This window comes from Pterocles gutturalis, unplaced genomic scaffold (assembly GCF_000699245.1).
Source record: "Pterocles gutturalis isolate BGI_N339 unplaced genomic scaffold, ASM69924v1 scaffold36422, whole genome shotgun sequence".
Taxonomy (NCBI): Eukaryota; Metazoa; Chordata; class Aves; order Pterocliformes; family Pteroclidae; genus Pterocles; species Pterocles gutturalis.
The window spans coordinates 27,459-44,724 of NW_010111429.1; the positions used below are offsets into that span (position 1 = coordinate 27,459).

Below are 17,266 nucleotides of genomic sequence, written 5' to 3' on the forward strand. Positions count from 1 at the left end.
GTTTTTCAGAAGTAACAATTTTCAGTCCTACTAGTACATGAGCCAAAAAACAGAGCCATGCGTAGCATGGGAATATTCAAGAATCAGGTTAATTTTACTCTGCTTTTATCTAGGAAGGTTGTAATAAGGATCCAAAAGTTTAAGGCTGTTTTTAGAAACAATCTATAAATTGTCCTACATTAATTTATTCTATTCATTTAGTTGTGGCTCATAGCTGAAAATAATTGGTAATTGTAATGAATGATTACTATTCAGCAGTTTTAAACAGCAATTATTTAAAGCTGTAATTTACTTTCTGGATGGCCTTTCTCTGCTTATCAGTCCTTTGATACTGATATTTTTCCAGTTTCCTCTGGCTGCAAACTCAATTTTGAGTGTAATTTCCTGACCAAATATAGTACCTCTGCTTCGGTCCTAGAAAGATGTGAAAAATGCATCCATCGTAACTAAACCAATTCTACCATGTGGAAAGATGAAAAAACAAAGCAAGCTACAAGACAGAAAAATAAGATTACATGACAGGTGCCTGGGCATCAGCTTTCTTTCACTGCTGAAAATGAGAAAAAATGAGAAATCCTGTAATCACAGACACAGGAACCCCTAGAACTTCTGTTGGCAAGATTAAGGACAATGAATAGCTCCAGACTTTTCAGACTAGCAGTGTCACAGTTTACAATTAACAGACATTTTCAGTTTTTCACATGCAACAACAATAGCTACCACCTATATTAAAAAAAATAATTCACCGTGGGGGATACAAAACTCTGTAGCAGGGGACAGCTTTCACACCATTCTGCAACTTCAAAGGACAGGTTTACCTTGCTGTAATCATTAGCAAAACTAGAGATTGACTTTTTCTGGCAAGACAAAAGTTAAGGGGAGAATAGATGCTCCTTCCCACCCCTTTGACTGCAACCAAAAATTTCCAAGTCAACCAACATGACATGAAAAAAAAGCCAACAAGCATGATTATAATTTCTGCAAGCACAGGCAGCAGTGATTGTCAGTCTGAGGGGAAGCCCAAGCCTTTCCAACAGGTACAAATCAGGGGGTGGCTTCCCAGGCACCACTGCTCAGGAAAAGAAGCAGCCCAGCTCTCAAGTGGCTTTTACTGGGAAAGTTTCATCTCTAGACCATATAATGTGAAACCTGAGGAGACAGAGAGGGAGAGACTGCCAATGTGACAGAAGTGAATATCAAGAAGGGCAGTGCTAAGGGGGTGAGAAAGCTACTTTATAGTTGAGACTCTTAACAGAAAATGAAAGCCCAGGTGAAGGAAGGACACTCCCTCACCCCAAAAAGTCACAAGGCAGGAGAAAGAGGAACAAGGGCTATCACGGGGCAACACTATGTTATGGAGAAAACTCATACAAGCAGAAACACTTTAAAGACCAACTTAGATTCCTGGACTAGGGAAGCCACCTGCTGACATCCATAGGCATTAACCCACAGTGTTTATCCTTATCAACTCTGTAAGGATAGTTCCAGTTTCTTCTCATAATTATGGATTGCCATGTCCTAAAACTAAGAAGTTCAAACCTAGTCAAACAATAATTTTGACACAGAGAAGATAATTGGTCCATGGAGATTAATATCCCATCTACAGGAAGTTTAAAAGGTTGATCAGCCTAGTAAATTGCACCTGCTCAGAACTTTTCAATAAGAGAATCAAAATCTGTGATCAATCTCTTTGAAACTCCACCAATAGCTCCCAATGAAACACCTATCTCATATAATTACCTCAGACGTCTTTTTGTGCTTTAAGACTTCCCACTCTTAAAACAATTCAGTTTTCATTTTAATTGTACGACTTGATACTTACTGATAAAAATAACTACTATTTGTTTTCCTGATCAGTTTTATATTTATTTAGAAAAAAACTTTTACAAGGTAAAAACACCTAAAAAAGATCCAGTGTTGACCCAATCCTCTCACTTGTTTTTACATCCAAACTGAGCTCAAACAGTAAGTTAAAAAAATTTAGCTTTATCTGAACATAGAAGAAAATATTGCATAAATCTTTATCCTGCAGTAACATCCAGTGGGGATACTGTAAAACAAACAAAAACCCCTACCCCATTTTAGTAACTCCTCCAAAAAGGACAGGCATCTTTTCAAGTTACTTCAGCAGCTTTTCAACTAAACAGTCCATGCTGGCTTACCAACCTCCTTTTACGTCAACTTGGCATGGACTCCGCTACCGCAAGTTACCAGAAAGCTGAGTTCCACAGTTTTATGTATTGTCTTTGAACATCATTTGCATAAAATTTCAAGGAAAGCGAGATTCATACAAGTTTTTAAACTGATGGTGCACAGAGAATTTTTGCACACGCAAAGGCACTCAGTCATTCTCCAAGAAAAAGAAAGAGTTTAACAAACAATATGTCCAGTTAAACTGACCTTTTGGAGTCTTCTAGATTTTTTTCTTAAGCCCCCATTGTGCTTATTCTTTTGTTCATTAAAAACTTTGCAAGAGCCATCAGTAACATGACACTCTGAAACTTCATTTTCATCACCTAGAAACCAAATTTAGAAACTTGAAATGAAAAATGCAATCTTGTGAAATGAAGCTGGCACCAATTACTCTATCAGAGCATGCAGAGCTATGTACAATTAAGATATCTAAGTTAATAATTTGTAACAGTTATTTTTTCATTATATTTCAGTCACAGAAAAAAAGAATGACACTCAGGAATCTGACTTAATCTTTCAGTACGTGGTCTTGTAAATAAATAGTTGTAAAACACAATTTCCAATATTTTGAAAACCATATATTAACCACAAGAACAGAATCTGCTAAATTGCTTTCTACTTATTACAAAATTTGCAATTTCTCTGAATACAGAGGTATTTGAGAGTTTGAAGCAGTGGTGGCTAGATTTTTCCTTTCTTATTGAAATGTCAATTCTTTCAGTACATACTATGTTTATTTGAAATGACCTGAAGGCCTGAAACATGTTTTCAAACACTTTGAAAGCAAATCTAACAAGCTGTTAGCAGGCAAGGATTGCTTGCGCATGCAGGCATATCAGTCCTATTATATGTAAAAAGGCACCATCCGTAAGAATGTACTCTAATGTGGCTGCCAAAAAGCGTATTTTTCATCACCTGTTTTGTGAATTAACAGACATTTAATTCGCCAGGACTGTCAGAATGACTTTTATAGGCACTAAATAACAAACTTTCAAATAATTTGAGAAATGAGCTGGCTTGCGTAAGATGAAAAGCTTAGATCCATCTTTTGATCAATTAAGTTTTAATTATTGAAAATTTAAGTAGATAATTTTTCACAATTTAATTCAATGGCATTTACTTTAGGACATTCACTAATTTTTAATTTCAAAGAAATGCATGAGACCAGTTAAAAAAAGTGATTAAAGTGGCCTAAGTTCAGCTCCTCCCAAATAAGCTTCTGATTACTTCTGGAAAATACTGAAGGGTACTCTCCAAATTTACTACTCTAACTGCATGTATAACTAAGAATCATCTGTTTTTCCTTTGTCAGCTACTTAAACTCTTAATCCTTGAGGTGACAGAAAAACAACAAATGACACTACAACAAATAATGACAAAATTTTCCACTACTGATTACTTAAAGTTATAACCTTTAGTCAAAATTTCATCCCTTCTTCACACTAAAGTTGCAAGTTTCACATGAATTTACACAGTGTTACAGTAATTTTTGTGTAATACAAGTAAACCTTGCTTTCAGGTACAATCATTATTTTAAAACAAATATTGCAATACAAAGTGCCATTTAAAAAAGGGAAAGCTAATTACTTAACTATGATAATTTTTATTTAGTATTGCACTGAAGCCTATCATCTTCAACCACAGAGCAATACTGATGGCAAGTAGAAGAGGAGAAAATATCTTGCCATACAATAAAAAAAGCTAAGAAATTTAAACTTTTTTACTTGGAAAACAGAATTTTTAAACATGTATTTTGAATGTTAAAAAACCAACAACTACCACAGGACTGCAAAGGATTGCAGGAGATCATCTACTCCATTACTTTCCCCCAAGCAGATGTGGGTAAAGCAAGGTACGTCTTGCTTAATTTCCAGGAAGTAATTTCAGCCGCTGTAAAAGAACAATCCACTGTTTTGGGCTCTTTTGGAGAGGTGGCTTTGATGGCGGCAGTGAGGAGCGGGGCAATATTCCTTTTGGCCTGAATGCAAACAAGAGCTCAGCAGCTCTTGTCCCACTTGGCGTTAAAGTCTCAAAACCTGTATGCTTCGACCTCTTTCCAGTCATGGTTCACTCTCACTGGTTCTTCATTTTTACAGGAAAGCAAGAACAGGGAATAAGGCCCATCCCCTCCTCTGATTGTCAAGCTTGGGGATCTTATGTGTTACCTAAATAAGGACAATTCTTTGCAATACAGTTCCTACTTCTTCTTTGCTGACTATCAGGACTTCACAGGGACTTTCCAGCTTTTCCATCCTGTAGGTCTAAAGCGTCACTGTTTACTGTTTGTTTTTTCCTAATTGTTTATTTTTAAAGAAGTTGGTCAGTCACAAGTAAGGAATTTTCATCTTTAGTAGCTTTTCCTAGGTTATTTCAGATATGGTTCACAGAACATTTTGAAGCAATTCCATCCACTGTTAGTGATTGCTAAATTTAGTTCAAACACGCAGCTAACTCATGTCACTGTGGTCCATTAGATCCCCTAAATTATCTTCTAAAATATTGCTCAATGACTGGTATCAAATAAAAAGAATTCTTTAGCTTTTAAAAATAATATCTGTATTTACCAGTTTTCAAATCAAACACAACATACAGAATATTTATTTACTAATTAACAGGAACAAGAAATACCTTTCATTCATCAAAAGAAATATTAAACCTACATTTAATAAAAATCAATTATTCCATCATACAGTGTCACAGTAGTAAGTTTAAAACAAGATTTTCATTTTCTTCCACAGAACTTGCATTATTAGGGAAATTACAACTCACCTTTCATTAATGACTCTTTCCATTTTTAAGTGAGCTCATCTGAGCTGTCAAACTTGAGGTTCTACTTGACTACACAACAGACACATGAAGCTGAATACATTCTACTTGTGAAAATGGCCATCACTGATAAATCACAAATATTACTAAAATCACTAGAAACACAAATAGAGACTTACAGAAGTTCCTAACAAAAAGGATAAAAAGTATAAACAACAGATAATTTTTGTTTGCTGAATATTGTTCCTTTTTCCTCTCCCCCAAGATCTGTGATCTTAAAGAAATTGTCCAGCGAGAAAAAGTACAGCATGCCAGAACATCAATCATAATTCACTCACTAGTATTTAAAAGTTAGAATTAACTCTGAAATTAACTGGCATAACTAAGTTTAAAAGTAGTAATCATTTTCTCCTTACCCAATTGTTTTCATGATTGTTTAATGAAAAATAGACTGTTCTTTGATATTAAGAAATACATAATTTCAGGATCATCTTCTAGTACATTGTCACATGACAAAAAACACATACAGTGGTTCATGCATTTATGAGCGTACACTTATATTTGCAAAACATACACCTCCATCAACTTATTTTTTAAACAGTGTTAAAATTATTCACTCCAGGTATTAAAGTGCAGATGTACTGAATCCAAAATAGCAGCTCGCAACTTATTACCCACAGATAATAGGGTAACAGGCACAGTCACCATTTCACATTTCCAACGGATATTTTCATAACTCCGATACCAAGTTTGTTGAGCCCTTTAAGTTAATTATTAATTTTATATAATTCATTGATTTACTGCTGCAGAATTTTCTAGGGAAAACAAATTACAATATACAATTATAATTACAAATATTTAACCCTATGTAAAGCTTGACAAACAGAGCTTAAAATCCTAAAATCTGAAAGTGACTACTCCAATGCAAGTTAGGAGCATTTTTCAGGGAAGTACCTGAGATTCAATTTTCTAATATACATTCACATTGACATTACTTAGGCTAAACTGGCTTGAAAACATTAAAATATAAAAAATACTCCCAAAATTATTATTAAACATTAAGATCAATTCCACTGATCTCACAAGCATCTTGAACAAGATGCTTACATTACAACTCTTGCACATGCCCTCATGCCTTACTCAGTCTTCATCATAGCACAAGTTAGAAAGTGCTAAATCAAATATTTCTTTTTTTCACTAGAGATTTTATGCCCTTAACTGCAATTAGAGTAGCAAGTTTAACTTGTGAAAAAAAATAATTTGAACAAGGGACTCTATGATGAGGAGTTACTTTTACAATTTACAAGAGCACAATAACATTTGAAACAGGAAGACCTTGGTTTCTTAAACAGATTTTGAATAGCAGCAGAAAGTTTACAGAATACCAAGCATTAGGGGAGATGAAGGCTCACATACTTTCATTGCATTTTGTGAGCACAGTTTCCTTATCTCTTGGTGACTTCTTTGCATTTGTAATGCATGGGGAAAAAAAATTTTGTTCTTTTGGATCCTGTGCACTCATTTATTTTACTCAAGAATAAAAGTCAGTACTGCAGCATTTTCTTCTTTCGTTGTAATTCTGAAATATTTTTCCCTTAGGAATTACAGTTCATTTTGCAATTTAGTTGCATGAGTCTATCTAACGCAGTATGATATCTTTTCATTTTCCAGTTCTATGTAGCGACTTACCAGTAGTGTGAGTACAGTAATGCACATTGCTTCTGAAGGCTTTTTCATGAGCATGCTCAGGCGGCCTATTCACATCATCAGAATCTAGAGCTTGTGCAGCATCAGCTTTTTCACCATCTGACATATAATTTAATAGCACACTTTCAGGATGTTCAGCTGGCTTGAAGTTTTTCTTTACTGAAACATCATTTGCTACAATAGACTTTTTGCTACTTTTCTTGGAAGTAGTATGTGGCTTAGAGAAACTCACATCAAGTGAGTCCATGATTGGCAAAGAGTCTTTGCAACCAACTTCAGGAGGACTCTCTGCTGTCTTTGGTACTCGAACCCGTACTTCATTCAAATTAGATGACGAAAAGTAGTCTTCATAAGAAGACTCTTCAGGGCAAAAAGACCTGCTATGTGTTGTAAATGCTTGCAAGGACTCTTTAGACCCTGATGCATCCAGTTCCGAGGTAGCCAGTTTCAAACTAGGGAGCATTTGTAGTTTCTTCCTCTTCTTGTGTTCAAGAATACAATCATTTCTGTCAACAGGGAAGCTTCTATCCAATGAACTTGTATTTAAATAGGCACTGTTCATAGATGAACTAGAGAGACTATCAATCAAAGCAGGACTACTATCTAACTTGACTATTTTTTTGGAAGGAGTAATACGACCCAAGCCCTTGATTTGGAGAAAAGAACTTTCATTTGCAACTGAAGCAGTCATGCTATTTTCATCCTTCTGATTTTTCTCTGGAAACTTTTTTAGATCTTTCTTTTCTGAAGACAATTTATCATCGAAAGTGTGCTGCAAAATCTGTTTCTTTCTTAAGCTTCTCCTACCATGGCGTTTTGGTGTTAAGTTCTTCTGCTCATAGCTATGTGAGGGAGAATTCACTGATGCACTCATGGATAGATGAATATCAGTCCAAGTATGAGAGGCATGTTTTACTACCTCTGTTTTCTGTCTCTTTAATTTATCAGTTCCCCAAAGATAATCATAACTTGAGCTCAAGCAGTCTTCCATTTGTTCTCCTGCAAAACATGAAAAGTGGTAATAAGTACCCGTAAGTCCTGTTCTGCTTCCTTGAAACAAAGCAGCAGAGAAACTCACTTTCACTCTTGCATTTGTGGAGAAAAACAGCAAGATTTTACACTGACAAAGCTAGGTATAGTAACACTGGAAACCCAATAATAATTTTCTACTACCATAGCACTGCTACCACCTTGTAGTTTTTGTAGTTAAGATGAAATTAAATGCAATGTCATAGTATCATGCTACATACATCAACACAATGTATTAAAAATAATCAGAATATGGAAAAATATGTCATTTCTTGTAGTTATTCTTATGAAATTATTTTTGGGGGGTTGATATTCAGAATTTATTCATAACTTCACAATAAATTCCTCTGAAACAGGCTAGTATCTATGACTATTCAGAATATATTTTTAAAAAGCCAGTTGCTCTACAATCTGACTATTGCAACAGATGCTTTCATTTAAATACACGTAGACTGCAAAGTTTCATCAATACTCCTACATACTCTCACCTATCTCGCAAGCACAACCAAAAGGGCCACTGTCACAGAGCATCAGAGATGGAAGCTACATTGAATACTGTCACGGGATGTGGCGGTCTATTCTTAATGCAAATGTTCAGTTGTAATGGTGATTTGAGAGCTTTACTTCCAGCATGTTCAACCTCATCAGAACACAACTAATTTGCCAAAATAAAAAAGTTTGCTGGCTTAGCTCTGCTATTTACAGCTTCTGACTTCACCATTTTGCTCATGTGACTGACAGAAGATGAGGTCTGAAGTACATACCCGTTGCATACATGATTAATGCTGTTAAGATGCCCACCGATGTAGCTCAACAGCCTTCACAATAACATTCTCCCTTATGTCCTACTACTATGCCAAATCACAGGATTGTTCCTAACTTTATGAGAATAGGAACCTTGTCACAAATGACTTGAATTCATCTGCAACCATAAAACATTTTAAAAGCTGATTTATTTTTACTCTTATTTCTTTGATCCTGAATAGTTAAGCTGGAGAACACATTAGGTTTCCTTTCAAATTCAAGTTTTTTGATTGAAAATTTGGAAGACATTTCCAAAGATCTCTCTCTCATTCAGTTCTCTCTTTTGCTTCCCACATCACACTATTTAGCATGCACTCTGTATTCTACAGAGATCACTGTAAGAGCAGAGAAGACTGACACCATGCCAGGACAAGAAGCCATTAATGGGGAATAGTGTGAGGAAAAAGGAGGAAGTGAGGCAAGCAACACAGCAGTAAGGCAAAGCATTCACCCAATGTAATTCCTCATGCTCCATTTACCTTGAATTCTTACTTCTACACACTTTGCCAGTTAAGAAAAAATAAAATAATTCAGCTTTAAATATAAATTATAGAGCAAATATATACAGTTCAGTATATCCAATTTCAGTATACTGTATTTTCCAAAATAAGATATACAGGCCACGTATTAATTTCTGTAATATATAAAGTTGTGTTAGTTACCTGGTAGCAATACATCTTCTGAATTAGTTAAGACACGGGTAGACAGCGGGCAGTCTCCTGGTGAACTGCTTGGAGGTATTTGAGACATTTGCGAAGCTAGGAATTTGTAAATAATAAACTAGTTAGCCCTATTTGCAAACATTGAGATTTCCACACCATCTATTCATATTTCAAAACAGCTCAATTGTAAGAGAAAAGTAATTCCTTTGCAAACTAACAATAACCATATAAATAATTATAGACTGCTCAACAGTACCTCAAATTTACATACTAACAGAAAAGCTATTAGATATTTAAGCAATTTTTTTCTAGATAACTCAGCAACACATTTTTCTGAAACTAAAGAACATCGGCAAACCATTTAGAAAATATTATAGACATTTCTATGCCACTGACGCATTTTACTAAATAACCTGTTAAATTCTGCAATTAACAGCAAAGCCTTGATATAGCAGAAATGCTCTTCAAAACATTTGAAGGTATTACCTTAAAACTCAAAGAGAAAACAAACACAAGCCATGCTAAAATAAACGAGTTTTAATTTTCCATCCATGTATCACTGGTTCTCTACTTGCCTCCCACAATTATTTTTGAAACTATGAACTGACAGTCTAGTTGATTTAGACCTCTTAAAACTTCAAATACTACAAATTCCACCCCCCTCCCCCCTCCAGGATGTTCCACATTTTGAGAGTTTTTATAAAAACTGACAAAACCTAATGACTGAGATCTCAATAGTTTCACAGTAAGGTAATGCAAACATTAAACAATGATTTGAAAACTGCAATCTAGATTTAATTCACCAGGATCTGCATTTTGAAGTCAATCAGATTTACTCAATTAGGTCATTCAAATTAATTTATTTCTTTAAATCCTGTTCTTTAAAACCTGGACAGATGTCTCACCGATTTTGGACTCCTTTTTAAACTGTTGGCCTGGGAGTAATAACATTACAATTTTTGTCAAGTACAGAATTCACATTAAAAATTAACACAAAATAAGATTTTGAGTGTTGCTGTAAAGTTTAACCAAGTTGTGATAATATCAATTCACAAATGTAGAAAGTCTAGCTTAAACAGTAGTCCTCTTGAGCAGACTAGTGATTAAAAAATTCCTTTTTGCAATCATTGCCTTCCATAACTTCTTGCGCCAGAAAGTAACTAAAAGCTAAAGCATTCACACCTACTTGAAAGCTGGGAGAAACGAACGACATGTAATCAAGTAAGATATGAAAAAAAATTCTGAAGGCCCGAGAAAGACAAGTGTGCCAAGAATTCAGCAATAAAGATGGTAGCCATCTGTACATTTCATGAATAAGCAAAATTTAACTTCTTACCAGTAGGAGAAAGATTTTCTCTTTTTTCCTTCATTTCCTTTATTCTTCTTTCCATTGCACTGCATTGATCGTTTATCTTTCTAATAGGGCTGTATACAAGCGAACCATTGTCTTCAAACAGTAAAACTGGTACATCAGTTTCTACACAAATAAATTGCATTTGTACATTAATATTTATATGCTATAACAGCTTCAGATTAAGTTTTTTTTCCCCAAAAAACTTTGAAAAACTTAGTTTCCTTATACCTAACATCACTACAGTTGCCTTAATACCACAAACTTGCAAAGAACTCCATAAAAAGTAAGTCAACTTTATTTCTCATGGTGAGATGCATAAAAGTAAAAGAAACCCAAAACCCCAAACCCATCAAGTGCTTTGAAGAAATAAGATATTTGAATCTTAATCCAAAATCGTTCTTACCAGCACTAACTGCTATCTTTTGTACAGCTAATTCTTTAGCCATCTGGTCCAGTCTTCTCTGTAGCTTTCTATCCTTTTCTGGAGTTCTTTCAACAAAGTCTTTTGGCTGCATACATTTGTGCTACAAAACACACAAAACTATTAGTTATATGGTATAAAACTGCCAGAAGTAACTACACTTCCTATTTGCCTACCCCTTTATCACAGTATTTATTATCAACGTTTACGCTACTTATTGTCACCTCCTTGAAAGTCACAGATAGTTGCAGAAGTTAACATTTTACAAAGTGAACTTTAATACAAAATAAGAAAGAACCCAACAGATTTTTAAAGTTAGATTTTAGTAAAAAGGAGACTAAGTCATCATCTTTTCTTTTTTGTTTATAGGAAAGCTAAGGCTTGAAATATTTTTTTTAAAGACAAGAATTTTAGGGTTTGTTGCAACTCAGTGAAACATAAGCCACATTGCAGTCATGGTTTTCTGATTAGTTAATCATGTAATTTTAATTTAAATCTGTATTTCTTTATTCACAAATATTAAAACTCTATTTTTATTATCCTTTCTTCAGACAAGATGTCACATCATCACAGTCATAGCCTACCTTTAAAAACCTACTCAGATGGATAGGTAGAATTTACAGAAAGTTCTGAAAACAGTTCAAATGCCTGAGGTCAGGAAGTCAAGTTTAAACCTTAAAGTTTACTACTCTAGGTCTATTAAAAAAAAGAAATCACATACTTGTTTGATCGGTAGTAGTAATCCTTCATTAGTGTCTACTGCAGGAAATAAGGATTCATCAACACGTACTCCAGTTTCTCGACACCTGTATAATAAATTAGAGCATTTCTTTTTTTTTTAAGAATGAGAACCCTTATTGCAGTTGCCTGAGCCCTGTAATAATGAAACTCCAACACTTCCTAAGTGTGTAACTTTAGCATAACTACTGTAATGCTAAAAAAAAAATCTCTATATATTACACATCAAATATAGTACATGATAACAATTTTTTTTTGTCTTAGAGATGCCCTCTAAGTTACTGTTTTGAAACTCAAGGATTCCCACTCATGTTATTTTCCAGTTATTCAAAAAATCACTGTATTAAGTCCTTCTGGACAGATTCTCATTAACCTCAAATCCTGTTCTGACTTTTGTGAGGACTGTAGGCTTTCACCGTTCACTTGCTAGTGAACGTAACCTTACCTCGGTCACTGTGAGAACAGTAAACTTCCAAATACAATCTACAGAACATCATGGCGAGACAGGAGGGGGCAGGAAATTTTTGTATTCAGGCAAAAGGAAGAAGGCTTCACCTGATCCTGGCTTTTACATCTTACCCGTTAGTCTCAGTTTTCTGCCTTCTATGGCAGAAATATATGCAATGCTATAAACAGCCCTTTATTGAGGAGCAATCTATATTTATGCAAACTTTCTTTTTAAATTAGAAACCCAAAAATCCAACTGATACTTTACTCCTATTTTTTCCCATCTTTTCATATTTGACTGACTTGAGAACAGTGAGACGAATTTTATCTTGAAATATGACACAATCTACTGTATCTGTGAACACCAAGGATGACATAGAGACAAAAATTTGGTTATTAATACATAAATTGAAGTTCTTTTGATCAAAACAGGCAAATATAATTTAATTCTCAAACAATAAATAATAAAACTGATTATGGGAAAGAGGATGGAACCTTAATAGACTACACTAGAATTCCCCCAGAAGACATTCAAAACTGTGATTCTAGTGACACCTAGTGATCTAACTTGTATAAAGTTTGTATCCCTAGAATTATAATCTAATACTTAGTTACAAAGTTTTGAATAAAGGAAAAAGCCAAACCACAACATGTATTTGTCAAACTGAGTTTAGAGTTCTCTGAAGCATCAAATAGAGATGATATTCAACATGCTGGACTTCAGCTATTATTAAATTCTGGATACTAATCAACATAGATGTAGATTACATCAAAATTTACATTAATTCAAAATAGAGACGATATTCAACATGCTGGACTTCAGCAGCTATTATTAAATTCTGGATACTAATCAACATAGATGTAGATTACATCAAAATTTACATTAATTCAGAGATTTCATTGATTCAGAAAAGCTAAATAGAAGAAAATTTAACCATTACATATCTTACAATAATTTTTTATTTTGCAGAGAAATCTGTATGTAAATGATTTATCTATCTTATTTGGGATATGAGTGAGCTACTGTACTAAGAATACACAAGTAGTTTCCCCATTATGGGGTTGATGTGGAAGTATTAAGTGTTCTTAATTTGGACACAGATTGTAGCAATTCTGTCTTATGTAGGGTTCTTTTTGTTGGTAGGTTTTGGGGTTTTTTTTAGGTTGCTCATTGAAGTATTTGAGTTGAAGCAGCACTAAATTTTTTTCACTGATCCCAAAGCTGTCACTCATTTTGCATTACTCTTACAATTTATTCACGTGAATCTTATAACAAGTCCATGATTTTGTGCACTATTTTTAAAGTTAGACATATCTACCATTCTTAGAAAACAAAAAAAAGGAAACAAAACATTTCTCCTTTTTTTAATTAAAAATACATTTACTCTGGAGTTATGAGTTTTTTTGAATTTTGTCATCTTATTTTAAAAAGTCTTCTTTCCCATCAAATTACTTCCTATTAAACTGTAGAACTGCATTCAGTTTAAATTCAAATGGATGCTCATACTATAAAGCAGAAGCTTCCAAACCAAGTTGGAGGCAGATCATTGGAGAGAGCACTGGAAATCCTCTAAGAATTCAACAAGGCAATGTGCACTAAATAATGCACAAATCCTTGTACTCTAATAATTTGTGCTGGTTTTTAATGGAGAAAAGTGAATATTATGGTATTTTTCAAATCATAGGCCATCTTCCTCCGAAAGTCTGAAGCACTGCTCAAGGGAAGATAACACCAGTGTACCTGCATAATGGTTTGGAATTAAGGGGGACCTTAAGTCCCAGAATCTTAATTTTCCTCTCACACAATGTGATGACCATTTTCCTTCTGATACACTTAAGAGAACTTAAGCCACACTACAATGGTTCTTCTTTCTTGCTAGGAGATAGTGTCTACTGGAGTTAAGTAGAGAAACAGTACAATGTCCTTGATGAAATGTGCTTTTTCATATGAAAATGGAAGAATTTATTCAATATAAATATCTGGTCTTCACTGCCTATGCATGCCATCCTGACAGCAAATGAGTGGAACATTGAATGATTAATAAATATACTACAGAACTACTTCAACACATTAATTTTTCAAGAGTTAACATTTTACCTTTTTATGCAAGTGTCATGCTTAATAATATGAATAACAGAGAAGTTATCATTTACTCAATAGATTTATCACTACATCAAGTACATGAGAAAACACAGGTACTGTATGTAAAGTCTTAAAGAAAACAATATTAGAATCCTTTATCTCTGGAATGGGTCGCATTCATTATATTCACGAGTACTCACTTCTCCACCCAGAGTACAGAAACTGTTTTTACATCCATCTTCTGTGCTTTCCTCCATGTAGCCAAATGTCCATCTTTGAAGACTACATGGGTCACATGCTTGTTCAAAGTTTTTGAAACCTGCAGAAGTACACAGAGAGCTTATCTTTAAGTCTGATAACTGGAAAATGATAATGAAACTAGCTAGCGTAGTCCATTTTTAATGTATAAACCATTAGTGTAAAAAAACATTAGGCCAAGGACTCTTTTGATCTTTCTCATCTTCACAAGAAGCCGCAAGCAATCAAAACTCAAGTCTCATAGTGAAGCCAATGCATGCTAGAGGGCTAAAGTAGCCTTTCTCTAGGTTACCATTTTCATCTCTCCACTCTATCTTCATCACTAATCTTACAACATATTTATGTAGCCCAACATAACTTCTTATGCAACAGCCAGTACAGAAAGTAGTTGCCACTATCCAAAGAAATGACAAATTGCATTTTTTGTTTAGCAACGAACTCACAGGCTTAAAGAGCACAGCTAACCTCATCCTTTAAACTAATTCCCATCAATAAAGATCACTTTTAGTTTTGAGGGAAGGTTGAAGCTACTACAAAGAAAAATTATATGGGAACATTTTAAAAAGTGGGAAATACAGAAAACTTAAGTCAGTACAGCTAATAACATACCTGACATTTTCATTGTATTGTACAGCTGATCAAATCTTCAGTTTTCAGCCTCTATTGACAACTAAGTGATAACCTTTTTATTCCATTCCTCACAAACAAAGTTTCCTTTTGTGGAAACTAAACATTCTATGCACAAAACTGTTTGAGAAGTTGTTGTGATTGTTGTCATGGTGAGGTCAGTATAATTCATATTTTACAGCAGCATCTTCTCAGCACAGCCCAATGGAAATAGCTGTGTAGCTTTCTCCTGTGCTCTCAATTGCATCATTATAATTGGCTCCCAACATGTTGGATCTGTATTTGGCTTTAAGAAAACTACTTTTTCAAAAATTTCTGGTGGCAAGCTGATTTATTGCTTCTTGGAAGACAAAAACCCCATGACATTTAAGCATCTAGGTATACAGGACCAATTAATCTCTTGCAGAGTAAGCTACGACTCCAGATACAATTGCTTACTCGCTTAAGCTAGTATCTGGCTCACAGCCCATATGCTCAGGGGACAGAAGCGCAATATAGCCTTGCTTACAAATTATGGAGGAGCACCACCTTACACTTCCCTCTAACCTCTCCTGTCTGCTCCCCTACCCTAGACATCCACTGTTGCTCACTTGACCTTATCTTGAACAATCTAGTGAAAAGCTCATTTAGAATTCTTCTTCCCGACAAAGTGAGTCAAGTCAGTTTGCTCAGCCCAATAAAAGGGAAACAAGTATCTGGAATAGTGAAGAGGCAGGACCACTCCTTCTCAGTCCTAAGGATCTGCTAATTAGGCTCACCTGTATCATCTGTCTACACCTTTCAGCATATCCAGCTACTTTTTGATCAACTTGAGGCATTTTAAAGCCTTATGGTTTCTCATATTTTCTGTGAGAAAAATCTACCATAATTAGAATTCTATAGATGATAGTACAGCACAAAAGAACAATAAATACTTCTTACTCAAATTATTGAGAGTTGTATTTGTTTTTATAATAAAAACAGTCATTCTACTGGTTTGTCATGCTATCTCAGCTAAATTCACACAGAAAGAGAGGCTTTGGGGAGACTAGCAAAATTTCCTAAATTACAGTAAGATACACCTATACATACCCACCTAAAAAGCACGAGGAATTCACACAAGTGCTATCTAGAGCATGATGTGAGCTGTAAAAATCTCCATTAACCCATGATAATGTGCAAGAATGGAAGATGCCAGTTTGACTTTGGTCTTCGATTGAAATGTTACAGCTGGCAATTAAACATATTTTGCACCTACAAGTCAACTATATTTGATACGGAAAAAAACACTGAGATACATACAAAGACCCTTAAAGGTAATTTTACTGGCACATTCTGGACCTGAACCACATCTGTAGGAGAGTGAATGGAAGAACAAAACATCACAGTACTTAGGTTAGAAAATATTGTAGTAACAACAGAGAAGCTTCCTACAAGTTAGAGAACACAAAACAACATAAGGTACATACTTGTAAACCATAGGTTTGCAACACTTAGATTTGGTTTGCCCACAGTATGTGGCAAGCCCAATACTTCACAACATATTCATTCTATCATAATAATATACAAGGTGGTTTATAGATATAAGGAGGCTTTAAATGCATTTCCCATCTGTCACTAATAAGAATTTTACAGCACATTCGTCTGTTCTCAGGTCTGTGATCATCTTCCTTCCTGCACCTTAAAAACTCTTACTACAAAGAAATTTACATGACAAGCAGAACAAGCAAGCTGGTTTATAATTAAGAGCTTTCCTATTCTATTTATTTCAAACTAGTTTCCTTACTTTTGCTCCCATATTAAGAAGTTGCTGTTCAAAGGTTTTTGAGTAATTTTCTGTTCTGTTAGATGACCAAACTTCAACAAATGCGTATATACCTGGATCAGAAGAGAGAAAACAACAAACAGCTAATGAAGTGTATACTATGGTAAAACTGGTTAAACTGCCTTTCCAACAAAATTTTGCTTTTATACATTCAGCATTTGGTAGCAAGTACAGCTTTTCATAAACCAAGTATCAGATGTTAGCAGCAGCACATTCTTTTTTAGAGTATTTCTGTCCCTTAAGTTAGTTGTAATGGAACAAACTTAGAAGTTTGACACTAGTTATAAAACTTTTCACTTGGTCTATTTAAAACACACTACCAGCTTAAAAAGCGATGCAGTGTCTTTACATGACTGCTTACCCTTACCATTAT

At 34.6% G+C, this 17,266-nt stretch overlaps 1 protein-coding gene across 1 annotated transcript in view; it reads right to left on the bottom strand.

Moving 5' to 3' along the window:
* MCPH1 (microcephalin 1) overlaps nucleotides 1–16,946 on the bottom strand; it is a gene marked incomplete at its 5' end in the record, with an annotated part of 28,687 nt that extends 11,741 nt beyond the window's left edge. Inside the window, 8 exons of the mRNA XM_010073731.1 lie at nucleotides 2,401–2,521; nucleotides 7,464–7,665; nucleotides 9,162–9,257; nucleotides 10,498–10,638; nucleotides 10,919–11,039; nucleotides 11,658–11,742; nucleotides 14,405–14,523; nucleotides 16,855–16,946. Coding sequence (XP_010072033.1) covers nucleotides 2,401–2,521; nucleotides 7,464–7,665; nucleotides 9,162–9,257; nucleotides 10,498–10,638; nucleotides 10,919–11,039; nucleotides 11,658–11,742; nucleotides 14,405–14,523; nucleotides 16,855–16,946 — 977 coding nt within the window. The remainder of the gene's footprint in view (nucleotides 1–2,400; nucleotides 2,522–7,463; nucleotides 7,666–9,161; nucleotides 9,258–10,497; nucleotides 10,639–10,918; nucleotides 11,040–11,657; nucleotides 11,743–14,404; nucleotides 14,524–16,854) is intronic.
* Between the last annotated feature and the right edge of the window lie 320 nt (nucleotides 16,947–17,266).